The sequence below is a fragment of the Grus americana genome, chromosome 3 (genome assembly GCF_028858705.1).
Source record: "Grus americana isolate bGruAme1 chromosome 3, bGruAme1.mat, whole genome shotgun sequence".
Lineage (NCBI taxonomy): Eukaryota > Metazoa > Chordata > Aves > Gruiformes > Gruidae > Grus > Grus americana.
Window position 1 is genome coordinate 98,971,937 of NC_072854.1, and position 17,537 is coordinate 98,989,473.

The 17,537-nt window shown below is 42.1% G+C and overlaps 1 protein-coding gene and 1 long non-coding RNA gene across 5 annotated transcripts in view; one reads left to right on the forward strand and one right to left on the reverse strand.

Moving 5' to 3' along the window:
• Positions 1 to 1,368: 1,368 nt before the first annotated feature.
• On the forward strand, positions 1,369 to 17,531 carry KCNG3 (potassium voltage-gated channel modifier subfamily G member 3). 2 transcript variants are annotated; one of them, XM_054820858.1, is made up of 2 exons: positions 1,369 to 2,773; positions 11,766 to 17,531. In XM_054820858.1, exons 1-2 carry the CDS (start codon positions 2,118 to 2,120, stop codon positions 12,409 to 12,411), a joined length of 1,302 nt encoding a protein of 433 aa, XP_054676833.1. In that variant the 5' UTR covers positions 1,369 to 2,117; the 3' UTR covers positions 12,412 to 17,531. The 2 variants fall into 2 exon arrangements, with proteins under 2 accessions (XP_054676833.1, XP_054676834.1); XM_054820859.1 differs by having other exon boundaries at positions 1,369 to 2,740.
• The window catches only part of LOC129204622 (uncharacterized), a 29,951-nt gene continuing 15,182 nt past the window's right edge, over positions 2,769 to 17,537 (reverse strand). Inside the window, exons 2-6 of one of the 3 annotated variants that reach the window (XR_008576442.1) lie at positions 16,589 to 16,721; positions 13,945 to 14,015; positions 10,481 to 10,610; positions 6,727 to 6,868; positions 2,769 to 3,509 (exon numbers count right to left, since the gene is read on the reverse strand). This is a non-coding gene — a long non-coding RNA (uncharacterized LOC129204622). Of the gene's footprint in view, positions 3,510 to 6,726; positions 6,869 to 10,480; positions 10,611 to 13,944; positions 16,722 to 17,537 lie in introns of all 3 variants that reach the window. The other 2 variants (XR_008576443.1, XR_008576444.1) reach the window with 2 other exon arrangements.

A 17,537-nucleotide genomic window follows, 5' to 3' on the forward strand; every position in this document is an offset into this window, starting at 1 on the left:
TGGGGAATGTAGGGGGTTAAAACGTATGGAGCAGGAACCACGACAAATTGCAAAGCCAGAAGCACCTGGATAACTCGTTATCACTGTCAGAGTGCTAGTCAGGTCTTGCTATTTATTTATTTTTTCACAGATATTCCAGTAATTGTTCCTGAAAGACGCATACACATCAAAGAAAGGTGAAGAGGTTTAAAATGGTGTTTGTTGCTTATAAAATTAACAACCAGCCAAGATACATTAACTGAACGCAGCTGCAGGATGCAAAAACCTTTCCAGCTCTGTAGAAACAGACACCAGCATGACTAAAGAGAGATCAAAAATGACCTTACTGTGACACAACACGCCGGCGTGTGTACTTTACTACATTTTGTAACTGGAGTTCGGGTGGGTTTCTGGTCTTCTCAGTAAATGAACAGAGAAAAATGACTAATTGTGACCTCTAGTGGGTATTCTATAGAACAACCATGGCAGAGCTTGCACAGTTCTCTTAGTGGTGCCGGGGACGTCTGTTCCAATCTCTCTCAAAGTATTTTTTTTTTTTTTAGAAAGATAACAAATAGGGTGAAAATAATAGTGCTTCATTGCATTCTCCTTTAATTTTTACCACACAATTAGATGACTCTCCATTTCTTTTGATACACCTATGTGTGCCTTACAAGTCTCAGCTGAGAAAGTAACATGGCAGCAACAAGAACAAAAAACCCCAAACAACCCCCAACACATGAAGACAAAGCGACAAAGAACGGGGATGGTAGAACACTGGTTTAAGCCGGATGTCCTTGAGCGACAAATCTTTGGCATCGGTTTTGAAAGGATATATTCACCTGCCGTTCCTCCTGACAGCTGGAGGCACATCCGCAACTGGGAGCATCTCACTGAGAGGGAGAGCTGTATCTTGGGTGATTTTACCCCACGATGCTCCAGATGTAAATAAGCCCAGAAAATACCTCAGCCTGGACAATTGTCATACTGGGGGGTGGGGGTTGGGGGGGGGGGGGGTGGAAGGGAATAAACCAATAGTGGAAATGAAGAACTCCCTGCACATAGTGCCACCAAACGAAATCAAAGCTTTAGAGAGCAGACAGGGTCGTGCCAGCTGATGACAGGTGTTGGACACAAGACTGTGGGGAGCTGCGGGAGCACAGGCATGAGACGGAGGTAGGCAGAAGCAGGGACGAAGGCTCTGCCCAAGGCACCTGACTCTTCCTGGTGCCCATACACTGTGTGAGGACGAAAAAGAGAAGCGTGCCCCTACCCAGATGTGCACGGAGGATGTGGGGGACGGGCTCTGAACAGCAGCCCGCGTTCTGTAGGAACCCCCCGCCGCCCAGCCCTGCCGGGAGCCGCCCGCCGCACCGGCTGCCAGGGCCGCGGCGAACAAACGAGACGGGAGCGAGAGGCGCTGGCAGCCGGCTGCCTTAAGCCAGGGGCGAGCGGTGTGGTGCTCAAACGCTCCACTTTCAGCTTCGTTTGGCGGAAAAAAACGCCCCCAAAATTTTACTTGGGTTTCGCGGACAACTTCGCCTAAGTGCCAGTTCTCGGGGCGGGCAGCGGGGCCGGCTCGGACGGGCTCTCCTCCGCTGCAGCCGAAGCCCTCTGCCCGGAGGGGGTCCGCGAAGGGAGCGGGGCCGGGCCCCGGGCGGGAGCCCCGCGGCAGCCCCCCGCGCTGCGCTCCGCCATGTGCGCGGGCGGGGGAGGAGGCGTGTCCCCACCCCGCCGCTGCCGCGCCGCCTCTCGCTCGCCTCCGAGCCGGCACCGGCGGAGCGGAGCGGTGCCGGGCGCGGAGCTCCCCGGCCCCGCCATGCCCGCGACCGCGCCCCCGCCCCGGCGGGGCCCCGCGGAGGCTCCCGCCCGCCGACGCTGAGGCGGCGGCCGCACCTGCGAGCGGCATCGCCGGGGGGGCGCACAGCCTCCGCCGCGCCCCGTCTCCTGCGCGGCCGCTGGGGCGCCCGCAGCGGCGCCTCTCCCGCCTTCTTTCCCTCCCCCCCTCCCTCCCCGCCCGCCCCGTCGCCAAGCGGGAGCCGCCAGCGGTGCGAGCACAGCCGGAGCCGGGGCAGCCTCCGCCGCCCGCGCTGCCCCCCGCCTCGCCCGCCCTTCCCCTCCTCCGTCCCGCCCAAGCCATGAACTTTGGCCGCGGCCCCTCGGTGGTGTTGAACGTCGGGGGCACCCGGTACTCCTTCTCCCGGGAGGTGCTGAAGGATTTCCCGCTGCGGCGGGTGAGCCGCCTGCACGGCTGCCTCTCGGAGCAGGACGTGCTGGAGGTGTGCGACGACTACGACCGGGAGCGGAACGAGTACTTCTTCGACCGGCACTCGGAGGCCTTCGGCTTCATCATGCTGTACGTGCGGCACGGCCACCTGCGCTTCGTGCCGCACATGTGCGAGCTCTCCTTCTACAACGAGATGATCTACTGGGGGCTGGAGGGTTCCCACCTCGACTACTGCTGCCAGCGCCGCCTCGACGACCGCATGTCCGAGACGTGCACCTACTACGCGGCGGAGGAGCCGCCGGGGGAGCCGGCCGGCGGCCTCGAGGGCAAGGGCCGGCGGCCGACGGGAGCCGAGGGCGGGAAGTGGCTGGAGAGGATGAGGAGGACTTTCGAGGAGCCCACGTCTTCCGTGGCCGCCCAGATCCTGGCCACCGTCTCCATCCTCTTCGTCATCGTGTCCATGGTGGTGCTGTGCGCCAGCACCCTGCCCGAGTGGCGGGCGCCGGAGAACCGCAGCGTGGAGGAGCAGAGCAGGTACACAGCAGAGTCAGTGAGGGAGCCCTCAGGGTAGGAGGATCCTTTATTTTCCCGCTGTCCGGTCCCCGTGTGTCCCGTCCAGTGTGTCCTGCCCCTCGTCCTGACGGTCCATAGCTGTAGCCGCCGCCGGCGGAGATCGCCAGCGCGCCTTAAAACCCCGGCCCCGAACTGGGGAGCCGGGGCGGGCTGCGGGGGCGTCTCGGGGGAGCGGGCGCTGCTCTGCAGCTCCGGCTCCCACCGGGCTCTGCCGGGCGCCCGGCGGCTCCGGGTGCAGGGGACGGGCGTGGGAGCGGAGCCCCGCGGCGGGCGCAGGCAGCGGCCGAGCTACAGGCAGCCCGGGGCCGGCAGGCAGGCAGGCAGGCTGGGGTCTCGGGCAGGCTGACAGCAGAGCAGGTGCCATCGGAATACGGCTCCTGTTCTGTGGAAGGGTGCCTCCTCCTCTGCAGGATCTTGGAGCTCTTATCCACCCCCACCCCCCCTTTTAGGAGCCACGGGACTCCTTACCCACATAGAGAAGTTCAAACACTCGGGGAATCATGTAAGGCCTTACGATCGTGGGGGAAAAAAAGGAAATAAAACCCTAAAAGAAAAGAATGCAATTCCATTCTCTTTTCCTCTGGGAAAAGCACAATCCTGTATGTACTCTGCGTGTATTCATACAGGTCCTTCTGCTGGAGCAGATCCAGTGCCTGTTACGGTTCTCATCTTGTAAAATCTTGTATGTGGGAGCAGCCTTACCCCCGTTCCTCTTCACATCTCACATTCTCTGTGTGGGGAAACACAGGAGAGGATCAGACTGAGCATTAAGCTCTTGCAAATGCATCATATAAGCACCCCAATGTATGAAAGTAACAGATATTTACATTTCCTTTAGATAAAACGTGTAAACACACTAAACATTGCAAAACAGTTGCAGAAACCAGGGCACGGGGTATAAGGCTCAATCCCAAGCCTTATTAGTAAGAACAACCCTTTTTCATCTTCTTTGTGACCTCAGCTTAGGGTTACATCAATGCAACTCTGCTGACTTCAGTATCATTGCGCTCTCTCTTCTGTTCCCTAGAGAACAGAATCAAGACTGCTCTGGTAGGATTTCTCCCATGAATAAGACTGACATATAAAGAAAGAAGTAAATGTTTCTTGTATTTGCTAGCTTCTCCCTGCTTTTAAAACAGGCTATTCAACAAAAAGTTTTCAGCTTCTGCTCTGCTAGAGGGGCCCTACAGTGAAATCACAGCCTTGTCATTATGAAATCATCATCTTTTACCATAGAGTTAATTGGAATGTGATATATTATATCGTAGTAGCCAAATCAATTCCTTGGGAAGTATTTTCATAGTTTCCATTAGCTTAATGGAAAACTGCACCTGTATTTCTGATTGTAGCTGAGCCAAAGAATTAATTGTACGAACAAAAAGAAAGCAGATGCAGATTGAGTTGTTGTTGATTCCTGCTTAATTCAGGTATGTCAGAAGTTGCTCTTACAGATTCTTCCCTTTAAAAAGGCGTACTTAAGCTTTGCAAGGTTATTTCAAAGGGTGGATGCTCTGAGTGATCTTTTTGTAAGGCAGCAAATTGCTTAGACATCCCCAATAGACAGTGGAAAACAGAAGCAACACTACCACAGCATTAATGACATCGGTCATATCTTTGTTCACATCTTCACCATGTGGGAGTCGTCAACCATTTTTATCTTACTGAAAGAATTCAACTTGCAGAGTAGCAGGGCACATGACGTGTAATTTTTCCTTCATAGCGTCTTTGTCTTCAGGAAGATGTGTGGATTCTACACACATGTAATTTTACTTTTCTGAACGATTGCACATTGTATACCAAGTGTTTGAAGGATAAGATCCTGAATACTGGTAAGATGCAGCCAAGCACTTCGCAGGGCAGTGAAGGCCACGTTAAAACCAAAAGGACCTCTATCAACGGTAGGGCGAGTTTCTTCAGTACTGGTTGTAGTACTCCATGGAATTGCAACAGAAAGAGAGAGATAACTGTAAACGTTGTGGCTGAACAGTTTCTAACCATCTTCTTGCAAAAGTCTGTCAGGTATAAACACCGATACAGGCTGGTTCATTTCACGTGTGACTTAACCCCTGTGCTCTCGCTGCACGGGAACTGGTAGCAATTTAATGGTGAACACATGGAAAACAGATACCGATGCGTTCCTTTCTGTCCACAGCTGGTCACCTGCCGAGGTGGCCTTGTTCTCTTTCGGGAGCCACTCCTTTCTTTGTGGCATATGCTGCATCATGACTAAAAAGCCTGTTATAGCTGGAAAAAAAGGTGTGAGCTACAGTTGCTTTTAAGTGAGTGATCCAGTTTAGTTACAACTACTTACACATGCCATGGGATTTGACTTAACAAGCCCAGTTGTCATCTGACTTTATTTCCCTTTACTTGTTTATATTTTCTTTTGTTTGTAGTTATTTAATTTAAAATGAGTTAGGTTTTCAAAACCTAAGCAGCTAAGTGGCTTATTTGAAAGTCTGACCGCAGAAATCACACAGGAGTGTCTGGGATTGTCTGCTGTGTCTGGCACTACTGTCCATCTTAGGTGAGAAGGCTTTTAAAAATCTGGCCACTAGTTTCTGATACATTTGAAAGTTTGAAGCCAAATTCTGTCTTCTGTGTATTAATCAAGGTTCCTCACTGAAATAAAAAAATAATCTGTATAACATGGTAATACAATAATATAAATTTTTTTGTCAAGAGAAATTGTGACATAAATGCTGCATACAAGTGAGTTTTGACTCACGTGGCCCTGTAATTACTAGTATGAAGACTACGTTATTCTAAAAACATATTTTGAAAACTTTTAGAAATGAAATTTGAATGCCTTATCTAGAAGTCCTTAGGCTGTAGATTTTGGATGGAACTGACTATTCAGATCAGCATAAGCCACTGCTTAGAAGAGATGAGAACTACCTCATGAAATTCAGCTACTTTGAAACCTGATATTCTCTCACACGTTTACTAATAACCCCCCCCCCATCCTTTCCTTGACGTTAGGTTACTTTTGGCTCAGAAAGGTGCCACGTAGATCATTCCCGTGGCTGAACTCTGGTAACCAATGCACAGAACCGCTTTGGGCAGCTGTAGCAAACACAGCTGTACCAGTGTGTCTCCAGCTTACCTTGACATCATCTCCGGGAGTGAGGGAGCCACTAACTCTGTAATTTACAAAATCAGCCTCTTTAATGAGATTTGTAATGAGGGTTACTACAGCCGCCAGCTAATACCAGCTGTGTTTATTTTTCTTATATGAACACCTCATCATCAGAAGAGGAATTGAGTCCACCCAACTCTTCTCAGAAACCATTACATCGTTAGGACTTTTCATGGTGACCGCGCTCTCAAAGTGTAAACAGCTTATGGCTATTTCCGAGCCTTTGGAGTAACACCCTTTAGAGGGCAACAGAGAACTCCACAAGTAAGCGCTTTTAAGGAGAGAGGGATGTGGAATCTGACCTCTGAATTTCACAGATCTTACAGAACTGACAGTACAATTCCCTGATTTGCAGAGGGCTTGCCTTCCCCAGGTCCTTTCTCAGGATGAGGGATGAGTTATTAAATTTTTTGCATTTTAAGATTTTTTTTTGCTCTCTTCCCTGCCTTGGCACGTTTCACTTATCAGAGCTAAAGATTTGCATCGGATTTGCACAGTTTAGGAGCAGACAGCAGGGACACCTGTCTCCCCTTCTGTTGCTTCTGGCAATTTCAAGTCGTCTTTGCTCTCCTCTGAACTGTGCCAACAGATGCGTACTGCGAGTCTCTGATCAGGGCCCGGCCATACACTGATCGTAAGCGTAATCTTTCGGGGAGAGCTTCTCAAGCCTGTCATAGGAAGTCATTTGAAGCTGCTTGACTTACTGCCAGCGCAGTTCCTTCTACCTGCCTTTAAGCTATTTTTCCAACACTAAATAGGAGTAGCTTGTTCAGCACAAGGGAGAGACTGCTGCCCCTTTTCAACTTACCAATCATGATTAAATTTGTATTGAAAGAATCCCTCGGTTATCAAGCCCGTAAGATTGCTGTGTTCTTGAGCAAAAGCAGATAAACACAGTAACTTCTCCAAACAGCAGCTCTCAACAGATGTCAGTGGGCTTTTTTTCATCTCTGCAAAACATCAGCTTAAAAAGTTGCATTTGAATTTTAGACACAAAAATCATTATTCCTTTATGGTTGTGGAATTTCAGAACACCCGAATGCTCTCATCCAACATCTGTTCAAAAAAAATAAGAACTTCTTTTTTGGGTGAGATCTAACCTGAACCCCACATTTTTGGCTAAGTTCTGACGGTAGACCGAAGGTAAAGATTGGAACTACAGACCTAGGTTAAAAACACGGACATGGATTCTTCTAATGAATTTTAAGAGATTTTTGAAAAACAGAGATAACACAAAGAATTGATGCGTATCACTGCCTGGCTACAGGAGAACCTTGACGAACTCACCAGGGCTAGGTGCTGCTCCTGTTCAAAGTATCTGGAAAAAAAATGCTGAGGACCCCAGGGCTCGAGATGTTCACATCCAGGTATCCCTGAGAGCTGCAAAAGGCATTTGCCCCTTCCCTGGGGAGCGCTGGGTCCTTAGAACCTCCCACATAAAGCACCGGAGTTTAATGCATCAAGACATATTATTGCTACCAAATCAGGGACAGAATGGAAAAAAGCCAGCAAGGGTTTTAATGTAGGGAAACTAGCTGTTCTGTGCTCCTTACTCTACAGTTTGGAGTGAGACAGAAATCCTCTTGATTTCAAAAGGATTAAAAAAAAGACATTTGCAGAAATGACTAGGAGGCTTCCTGAGCCGGAATTTGATCATTCTGGCTACTGCTTGGACATTTTTCAGGTTTAATGTGCTTTACATGGAAATAGGCTTTAGCAACAATTTAACAAATCACTGCTGACAGACTTTAATCTTTAATCCTGTCATATACTGTCTTCAATCATATCATCTGTTTTCCTCATGTGTCCCGTTGATGTGTATGTTTTATTTACAAGCTTAATAGATAATAGTGCCACTAATGAATATTTTGGCTAGATTTCAACCAGCTCACCAGGGGATACTGAAAATATACAAATCAGCATGCTGGGGCAAAGAATAATGCTAAGTTGAAATATTCTAAGACATTCACAATATGATTTTTTTAGTAATAACAAACTAGTCTTGTAACTGATTGAAAAAATAATTTCTGAAGTGGTTTAACTCATTGTACATAAAATAGCTGATTCTGAAAGGACGTTATCAGATGGAACAGAAAATTGAACAGTGATGGGATTACAGTAGAAAGGAGGCTCACAAAGGCTTGATTTCCTGTTTATGGACAAAAGACTCATTAGAGCAATCTTGACAGACTGTTAGGTACCAAGAGGCTTAAAATTTTAGGAGAAAAACCCTCTTTCATGTGCTTAGGTCTGGGACAATGAACAGTAAGTTTGAGCTGGAATAACCTATAACTGAATAAAAATTAGGATTTCGTATTTTCTCTAATTATTTATAAATTTTGTGGGGAATCTTCAAGGAAACACTTCATGAGTTTGTTTTTAATTTCCCCTCTCCTTTTGCATACTAGCTATTTAAAAACTGAACTGATGGGGGAAAAAAAACCAACCAAAAACTATGATGGAAGTTTATAAAATAGGTACTACATTTTACCAAATAAAGCTCGTGATTTAATTATATAGATTATAGATTTTAAAACAGCATTATTCCAGGAGTAGGCAATAAAAGGCAGTCTGTCCTGTGAATATGCAGCAATTATTTTAAGAATTGGTTACAGAAGATACAGTAACTTCAGTCTTCTGAGTGCGTGCATTTTACTTGGATTTAACTTCATACTCAGTTAAGTTCTCTTGAGGACTGTTAAATTTGCTTTCCTAATTAGATGTTACTTATGCATTAACAAGGTTAGCTATAACGATAAGTCACTACAAGGAGAGGGAGACTTGATCTGAAAGTGGAAACGTAGTATGTAGCACTCCAGATTTCCCAACAGACCAGGGGTTTCTAGTTCTGCTCACCAAAGCGCTTTTACATGATTCAGCAGGACAGCCGAAATCCATCTACACAGGCAAAAAGGAGTGACGAGAGAGGAAAAATGAAAAGTATTTCACTGGTGGCTAAGAAGTAAGGAGAGGAAAGGAAAAAATAAGGGTCGCTACCCTTCTTCTTCATCTTCTCGCTAGCAAGGATGCTTATAACTGATGAGAATGAAGGATAGATGTAGAACGGAGAAAGGGAAGCACAATATGTAACAGTGTGGTGGTAATGCGTCGCCCACTGTCTTGATCTTGCTTTGTCATTTTTGCATCAGTGATGTTCCTTAGCTCTCTTCAAGTCTGTTCTGCAATAAAAGGCTCTCCAGTCCTCCCTGCGTAAGTATAACTGATTTACAGTATCTATTGTGATAGGAACTGCCAAAGTAAAACAATGGATTGATCATATTTCATGAATTTTTACTTGCACAACTATTCCCCAAAGTTATACTGGACCACTGAATCAATGTTGATTTATAAAGAAGATTTCTACTGAATCACAATGATCAGGACCCAACTTCCTTACAGCTCAACCCAGAGATAACCTGTCTAATTTGTGACAAAATGGAGAAATCACATCTCCAACATTATCAGGGCATCAGGAGGAAATACTGAGTGAAAAAGCTTTAAACTGTAAAATTACAAATTGCTTTTTCATTTAAATGTCCCATGTCATAGGATACAGGCAGCACTACCAGAGAAATCTCAAAATGTAATGAAATAGAATCTGTTGGAATTGTTGAATATTCCTGGCTGCAACTTTCTATCCAGATACAATTTTTCTTTTAATCACTATATGATATCTCAAATAGCCAATATATTAAGTACATTCCGACTTTATCAGTGGATCCATTACCACGATCTTGCTGTTTGACTGATTTTCCTAGGGAAAGTCTTAGGTATTTCCTCTATATGTGTAAAAAGGATTTAAGAGAACTTAGTAACGTTTTTTCTTGATTTTTTTTTTTTCAACATAAAGGAATGATAATCCCCATTCATATAATAACTTTCATATATTCTGTACATGACTTCTGTTTAGAAGATCTGAGCATTTTTTAAAAGAAATTAAATCTGCATCTGAGGTAGTTACCACTCACTGTCATTATTAAAAGAAGCACTAGTATTTTTAAAAGCTTAATTTTTAAGAGAACACATAATTCTTAAGAGCACGCTATTTTTTGAAATCCACAGGTCTTTCTATCAAAAGGTGCTACGATGAACAAGTGTTTTATAAGCCCTTTATGAAGAAAGGCCACTTGCTTACAAAACTTTGTTATTCATGAAACAAGAAAAACAAGGTCTGATTTTATGTGAATAATTGTAAAAGTCGTTAATTTATGTTCATTTAAATTTGCTGTGGCTGGAGTTACAGTGAACCTCACGACTTTACATCAACTGACCACTACGGTTTCCTCCATTTTTTTAGCATAAAACTAAAGTGAATGAATGAATAAAAATTAAATAAAACTTTAGTGTATGAAACTGTTATAAAAGTTAGTTTATAGAGTCTAGTAGTATAATTACAGCAGTTACAGAAGGATATTGTCTTTCTAACAGGCTGTTGTCTTAATAATAACAATAGATTTCAGAACTGGTACAAAATTATGCAGATGTGTTAGGGAAAAAATTTTTAGGTTTGAAATGACAGCCAGATTATTATTTCCAGAATATTATGTTTCTACAGACACTACCTTGTTAGGATCCCTGCGGTAGCAAAAAACCTTCTGCTTGTAGTAGTATTTTCAAATCTCCAATCTCACATCAGTTTGGTTTCAGACCTTTTGGTACGAGAAGGCACTGGTGATTGGCTTTTTCTGCAAACTGTTGGTGAAAAAAAAGATAAAGGCAAGAGGGAAAGATTAGCTCCCATTCCCACCTATACTAAACAAGTGAGCACAGTCTGAATTCTTAAGAAAAGGGTTTTTTCAGATGGGAGATTTGAAACTACATGCATAACAGCTATTAAATAATTTTAGAGCAATATTTTCATCTTCTGTTTCTATCTTCCAATGGTTTCAAGTTGAGATGTTCTCAAGTCTCATTCACTGCACTAGGACTTGAAAATATTTAAGAACATACTGAAATCACCTTCCAGGATTTCTTGTCTTAAGACCATTATTTGTATTTGGCAAGAAGATGATCTTGCCTATTGCTTTGGTAACCTTGACATTTTTGCTGCAACACACTTTAGGTGGAGTTATGTTTAAAACACAAGAAAAAAATTCAATACTGCACAGTGTAGTGGTAAATGGGGAGACACAAGCTTATTACTTTGTGTGCCCAGTGGTGAAAAATAAAATACCATCTGTGTTCAGTGGCAATACATAGGAAGTTCTGAACATAGTTCTAGGTAAGCCCCTGTTTGGGATGCAAATCATACAGACTGGTTTAGGTTGGTTCCTGAAGAGGCAATCTGCATGAATTATCCAATGCAAAAGTTGATTTCTGCCTACTCCACCTTCACTTTCATTTTCATGTAGCAGTCTCGTTCTATATGTTGCTGTTCATAACCAGCCAGTTCACTGATCCACAGTCTTTGGCATCCCCAAGTGGATCAGGCCACACATATTTAAAACAAACAAACAACAAATGAACAAAATCCCTCAAAACCTAACCACCAACAACAAAAAAGGTGTTCTAGATAATGTTATACATTTGCATTGGTGGCATACCATTTCCCATAGGGTTCCAGTTTTTGTAGGCATATTTGCCCAGTATTAGGACAAGTAACAATCTGTAATTCAAAGAAAATGATCAGTGAGAGAATTCTTAGCAATGATCAGTTTAAACTCCTCACTAGATCCTCAGCTTAATTGCTGAAATCTGGTGCTACATGCCTAGGGTAAGAATAACGTGGGTTTCTGTTTGTCGTTCGTGAAGGTCTGAGTGTCAATTTGGTAATATCTGTGAACAAACCAAACATCCACTGAAGCTTTTGCACAGAACATAAGTACTGTACTTTGTTTCTTTTGACAGGATAATTGAAGCTATCTGCATAGGCTGGTTCACTGCAGAGTGCATTGTGAGGTTCATCGTCTCCAAAAACAAGTGTGAGTTTGTCAGAAGACCTCTCAACATCATTGATTTACTGGCAATCACTCCTTACTACATCTCTGTTCTAATGACGGTCTTTACAGGGGAAAATTCGCAGCTTCAGAGGGCTGGAGTCACCTTGAGGGTCTTAAGAATGATGAGGATTTTTTGGGTGATTAAACTGGCTCGTCATTTCATTGGCCTTCAAACACTTGGTCTGACTCTGAAGCGCTGTTACAGAGAGATGGTGATGCTACTTGTCTTTATCTGTGTTGCTATGGCAATTTTCAGTGCACTTTCCCAGCTTCTTGAAAATGGGCTGGACTTGGGAACAAAGAATAAGGATTATGCCAGCATTCCTGCTGCTTGTTGGTGGGTGATCATCTCAATGACCACAGTTGGTTATGGTGACATGTGTCCCATCACTGTACCAGGAAGGATTCTTGGAGGAATTTGTGTGGTTAGTGGCATCGTTTTATTAGCCTTGCCAATCACTTTCATTTATCACAGCTTTGTGCAATGTTACCATGAGCTCAAGTTCCGATCTGCTAGGTACAGTAGAAGCCTCTCTGCTGAATTCTTAAATTGACCAAACTTGCATTCTGTTGTAGTTACTTGCTAAGCTTTGTCTTAGAAGAGAATGGTGGAAGGTCCCTTCTCGTGTCCTCCTTGACTGGATGGTCCTATGGAACAACATTCTTGCCAGCCTGGAGAAAGGCCGTCACCATTCAGACAGGAAGGATGGCCATCTGCCTTGGGCACCTTGCAGGGAGAGGGAGTGATGTTTCACATTTGAGAGAACAAAATTAACAAAAGAGGATTCAGAACTCCTCAACCAGACCAGTTGTGTCTTCAGTTTGCCTTTCCACACAAAAGCAGAACAAAAAATGGGCTTAACACTGAGATCTGTCATTCCCATAGTTACATCCTATACCATTCTAAGCAACGTGTAGCAGAAGTTTTTCAGAGATTTCAATATCTAAATGCTCCGAAGAGGCATTGATAATTTCTTGCCTGAAGTATCTCCACTTTTAATTCAGATAAGCAAATCAGATACCGAAGGAGAATCACTGCTACTTTTGAGCTTCGCGACAGAGTAGAGCTGGTTCTGTAACTCAGGAGAGATGAAGAATATAGGTCTGTAGGGCAAGAAATCTTCAGTCCTGATTCTGATCTTTGATGAAGCACGCAAATCTTCTGTAAAACCAATGAAGTCAATGGGATTGCTCTGAATTTGGTAAGTCAGAGTGCAAGAAGTGCACCTCTGAATGCTGTAGCAAGGACTTCCTTAACCACAAGTAATTTCTTCTTTGGAACAAAACCTTTACTAGAAGCAAGTGTTGTACTTTATAAAGATCAGCATAAAAAAAAATCAGGCATCGATAAATATATTTTCTGGTAGCTTAGTGGGGGAGCTATCCAAATCTTACATATATTGTTTAACTCCATCCACCTGAAGTTACATACTTATAAGCATAGATTTTTTTTTTTGTTCCCCCCCATTTAATTAAACATACCATAGTGAAAGTTCTCTAAGACAAATTGTAAGATTCCATCATTTGAAACAGTCTGAAGAAAGCACTGGAAAGCAAGAGTAGCTGCTCCCTGTCAGATGAGACTCTTCATCTTTAAATTCTGCAATCCTTACTGAAGGATACACTTTAATGGGAGTTTTAAAAACAACTGTAAAAAGCCCAGAGCATACCAAAGAAAGTAAAATATAGAAGTGTGAGTTGCACTTGGCAAAATGGTATATTCTCCAATGTAACTAGAAAATTAAAATGAATCAAGTTAGGTTCTGAAATAGTTCACTACATTTCTTGTGTAGTATTGCTTAATAGCACTGTTCAGTATAATTCTGAAAGGCTAGAAAATGTGTAGAAATGTGCAGTTAGATACTAAAACACATTAAGGTGCAGCTTTACAAATTTGGGTACCAATAAACAAACATCAACAGGGAGCTTTCTTACTAACATGGAAGTTCAGAGTCATCAGCATAGTTGAATTTGGTGTGCTTGCCTGAAAATACCGCATTTACTATTACTGTGCTGTAGAAGCATCTTTTCTATACATATTTGTTAAAAGCTTTAGAAGTAAACCGAGAACCACCTAGAAAACACACCTCTGGAATTGCTTACTTGATCAAGTCAAAGTACCACGTTGGTCAGTAACCAGGACATTGAAGGCTCTACCCTGAAACCAGAAAAATTCATTATAATTTGAAGTGGTCTTAGTCTTAAGTAGTCTTAAGGAATTACATTGCAAACACAATTTTTCTGAAGACCTGAAAAGAATTTTAGTAGCCTTCTTACAGACAAGCTTGACTTTTCCTTCAACAGTATTTCAAGACTGTAAGTAATGTTACAGTCATACCTCTGTTTCTTGCCACTGACGCGTTCCGGCGTTCAGAAGGTTAACTCTGTAGTTCCTGGCACTACTATATTTATGCCTTTTATATCAGAATCACGTCATTCAGAAACCGGCTCCAGCATTCCACAGAGAGGTGAATATGAGATAAGCAAAAATTTCTTAGGTGAGATTCACAGCTGATCTTAGTTAGGCAAGTTGTGACTTCAGAGACACTTAGATGTTTTACACCAGCGGAGATGCTGGCTCTGTATTCCTGCATGTGTACCTATATATATATCCTGCATATATTATATATTATAGTCAGTCAAAATGTTGGGTTTTTTTTCTTTTCTCCTCACAAAAAATTTCCTTCTTGACAAAATTGAAATTTCAGACTTTAATCCAAACACAGCTGTTGAAGAAAATTACATTTTCATCTTCTAATGAAAAGTTTGACAGTATCAAAACCATTTTCAAGGAGAAAATCGCTGTTTTTTTGTATTCTGCTCCAATTTCTTTCCATTAAAAATAGGTTTAAAAAGCCCCACATAAGAACTTAACCCTATAGATTTTCATATGCTGTTTTTAACGCTTGGGAAAAATACTGGTTTTCATAAAACTCCTTAAAATTTACTTTGTCTTTTGTCCATGTATTGTATTTAACCAAACCAATACTCCGAGATACAACCACCCTCCCACAAAACACCCAAACCATCATCACAATGACAATAGTTTGAAATCCACACAGAATGTGAATATAATTTAAAGGATGTCGCAATCTTGATTTCAAAACAAAATAAAATGCATTTCAGCACTGCCTATAAATCTAATCTTTAGATGCCTGTACAAAGGAAAAAATATAAATTAATGCTCATAATAACTTGTGAATACCAATTTGCACCATGAATCATTTTGCATAGGCAATTAAGGACAGGAAGTTTTCAAATATCCAGGCTATATGTGGTATACAAACAAAATGTTTGATCCTTTATAAAGTGTTTCCCAGCTAAAGAATCCTTTCCCAGTGTAAAAAGATTACCTAATGAAAATAATTGTGTAAAGGAATGAGTCTGTGGAGATTATCTTAAGTCTTTTTTTTTTTTAACAGCTTATGTTCACTTTTTATATGGCAAAATGTGAACAGAATGACCTAATGTATTTTTTAATTTGAGTTATAATAAAATACTATTTTGAAACTGCTCTCTATATAAGCCCACTAAGGAGAGATACTAAGGTGTTTTGGGTTTGGTTTTTTTTTTCTTTTTTATTGATGTATGGTTATCAGTGTGTAGATTTTAGTTTCCTTAGAAACCAAGTTGAAGTAACTTGATCTCAACGGTAGCCTTAAACCAGTATTTTGTAGTAATTAAATAGGGTTACTGATTTCTAGTAATGTAAGTCATCTTATTTTCCATGGACCAGTGTTTTTTTAGTGAAACTTAAAAAAACCCTAAATTATATGTGTAGTCAAAAATAAGCATACTTTTAAACAGATGAAACTGTTTTAGTAGAAGTTTAATTGAGACCATGTTTTATGCAGACACAGGGTGCAGCGCTCTATTTTGCAATACAGCATTTCAAAGCCACGTGAAGACAGTCTGGTTCATTTCTCATCGTTGCCACTTTGAACCCTATACAATAAAATGCTGTAAGGGCAGTAACTCTTTCAGTATCTGAAACATTCACAGTTGGAACAAATTACATGAAATATAAATATAATAAAACTAGGGATAAAAGAAGACAGCTTATATAATTGTGATGCAGGCTCTCTGTTCATCTAAAACTAAAACCAATGCCAATGAGTTCTGAACTGCCATTGTATGTTTTGATGACAACAGAGGTTAATCGTACATTATATACTAGGTTCAATCCTTAGGACTGACCTACCGGGAACTATAGATTGGCTGCAATCCTTCAAGGTACTGCGTGCCACTTAAAAACATTTGATCATTAATGAAATCACTGGAATGGAAAGCTGTCCAGGGTACATTTTCCTTCTACAGTTCTACATGAAGCACCATCTCAAAAATCACAAAGAATGGAGGAGGATTATCGTTTCCCTTGATGTAAGACTTGGAAACGATATTGTCTTGATGAATATCCACCAAAAAAAAAAAAAACTGATCGATGATTTAAATATGTGATATTCATACTGTACAATGGCATATCCTGGTGTACATAGGAGCAAGTTTGAGGAAGATAAAAATCCTGTCAATGTAAGACTGATACCTTGACAGCCATGTATTGAAAGGAAAAGGTACTGGGTTTTCAAATCATGTGTGCAATTTGTGCCCGTAAAGGACTCTCTCTCAGCTTTTGTAGCATTCAGCCCTCATGTTTCCAAAATAAAATTGAAGTCCTTATGGGTTCAAAACACTTGTGTCTTCCCCTCTGGGTACCAACCACAAAAATCTTACCAGATCTGAACGTCTGCCAGGAAGCGGGCATTTGCACACACCAGCCAGCTCAACGCAGCAGCCAACCAACCAGCCGGGTTCCCGGGAACCAGCACAACGAACAAGGTCTGCTCTGCTCTGAATTTTCTCTGACCTAAGAGGTTCAGGATAAAACTACTGATTAAAGTTTGATCATTTGAAGTACCTTGAAAATATTAGAATTATCTTTTTGAATGAGCTTCTAAGGAGATATGTGCTGGAAAATTAAATAAGCTATGCGTAGCAAGACAGATTATATCGCTTTATAAAAAACCTTTTAACTAGGATTTTAAAAAAGGAAATTGACTCTCATTTTCTGTTATTTGTTTGTAAAAGCAAACATGCAGGTCAGTATATGTGATGCTAGTTAAACTTGCTACATAAAACTGATCTCTGTTTAAAGTAAGTAGGCTTAGTGAGAGAGGTCTTCCAGCTTTGCTTGAGCTGTAGCAGTTTACACTAGCTGAAGAGCTGCCTCAGCCCATATGGAAGAAACAGCAAAATGCTGGTTTCATAGTGAAAAACTAATACGATGTATGGCCTGTGAATCACAACACAAAGCAGGGAGCATCTTTTGCAGATCACAGGATAGGTTAAGCATCAAGAAGGCTGCACAGTGAGCAACCAAGACTGACAATCTGCTTGACAAGAAATTTTAAGAGCCGCAGAAGAATAATAATAATACAAATCTTTGGTCAAATTAATCAAGTGTGAATGCTTGCAACTACACGTTTTAGACTCCTTTATTCTTTACAAACGCAAAGGTTTATAATTTTGTAGAACATTAATTTTATATATTGTTTGCTTATCTGTAAAGAAAGATGTATACTATAATTTGAAAAGGAAATAAATGTGGTTTTTTGATGTGGATACAGGACTAGATGCATAAAATCACATAATAAAATTTGCTGGTCTTGTTGCTATATTTCAT

Bases quoted from the DNA above. Each gene is read 5' to 3' on its own strand.
- KCNG3 (XM_054820858.1), top strand. From the start codon at position 2,118: ATGAACTTTGGCCGCGGCCCCTCGGTGGTGTTGAACGTCGGGGGCACC. The intron at 2,774-11,765 runs GTAGGAGGATCC...TTCTTTTGACAG, and splicing joins TCAGTGAGGGAGCCCTCAGG to GATAATTGAAGCTATCTGCA.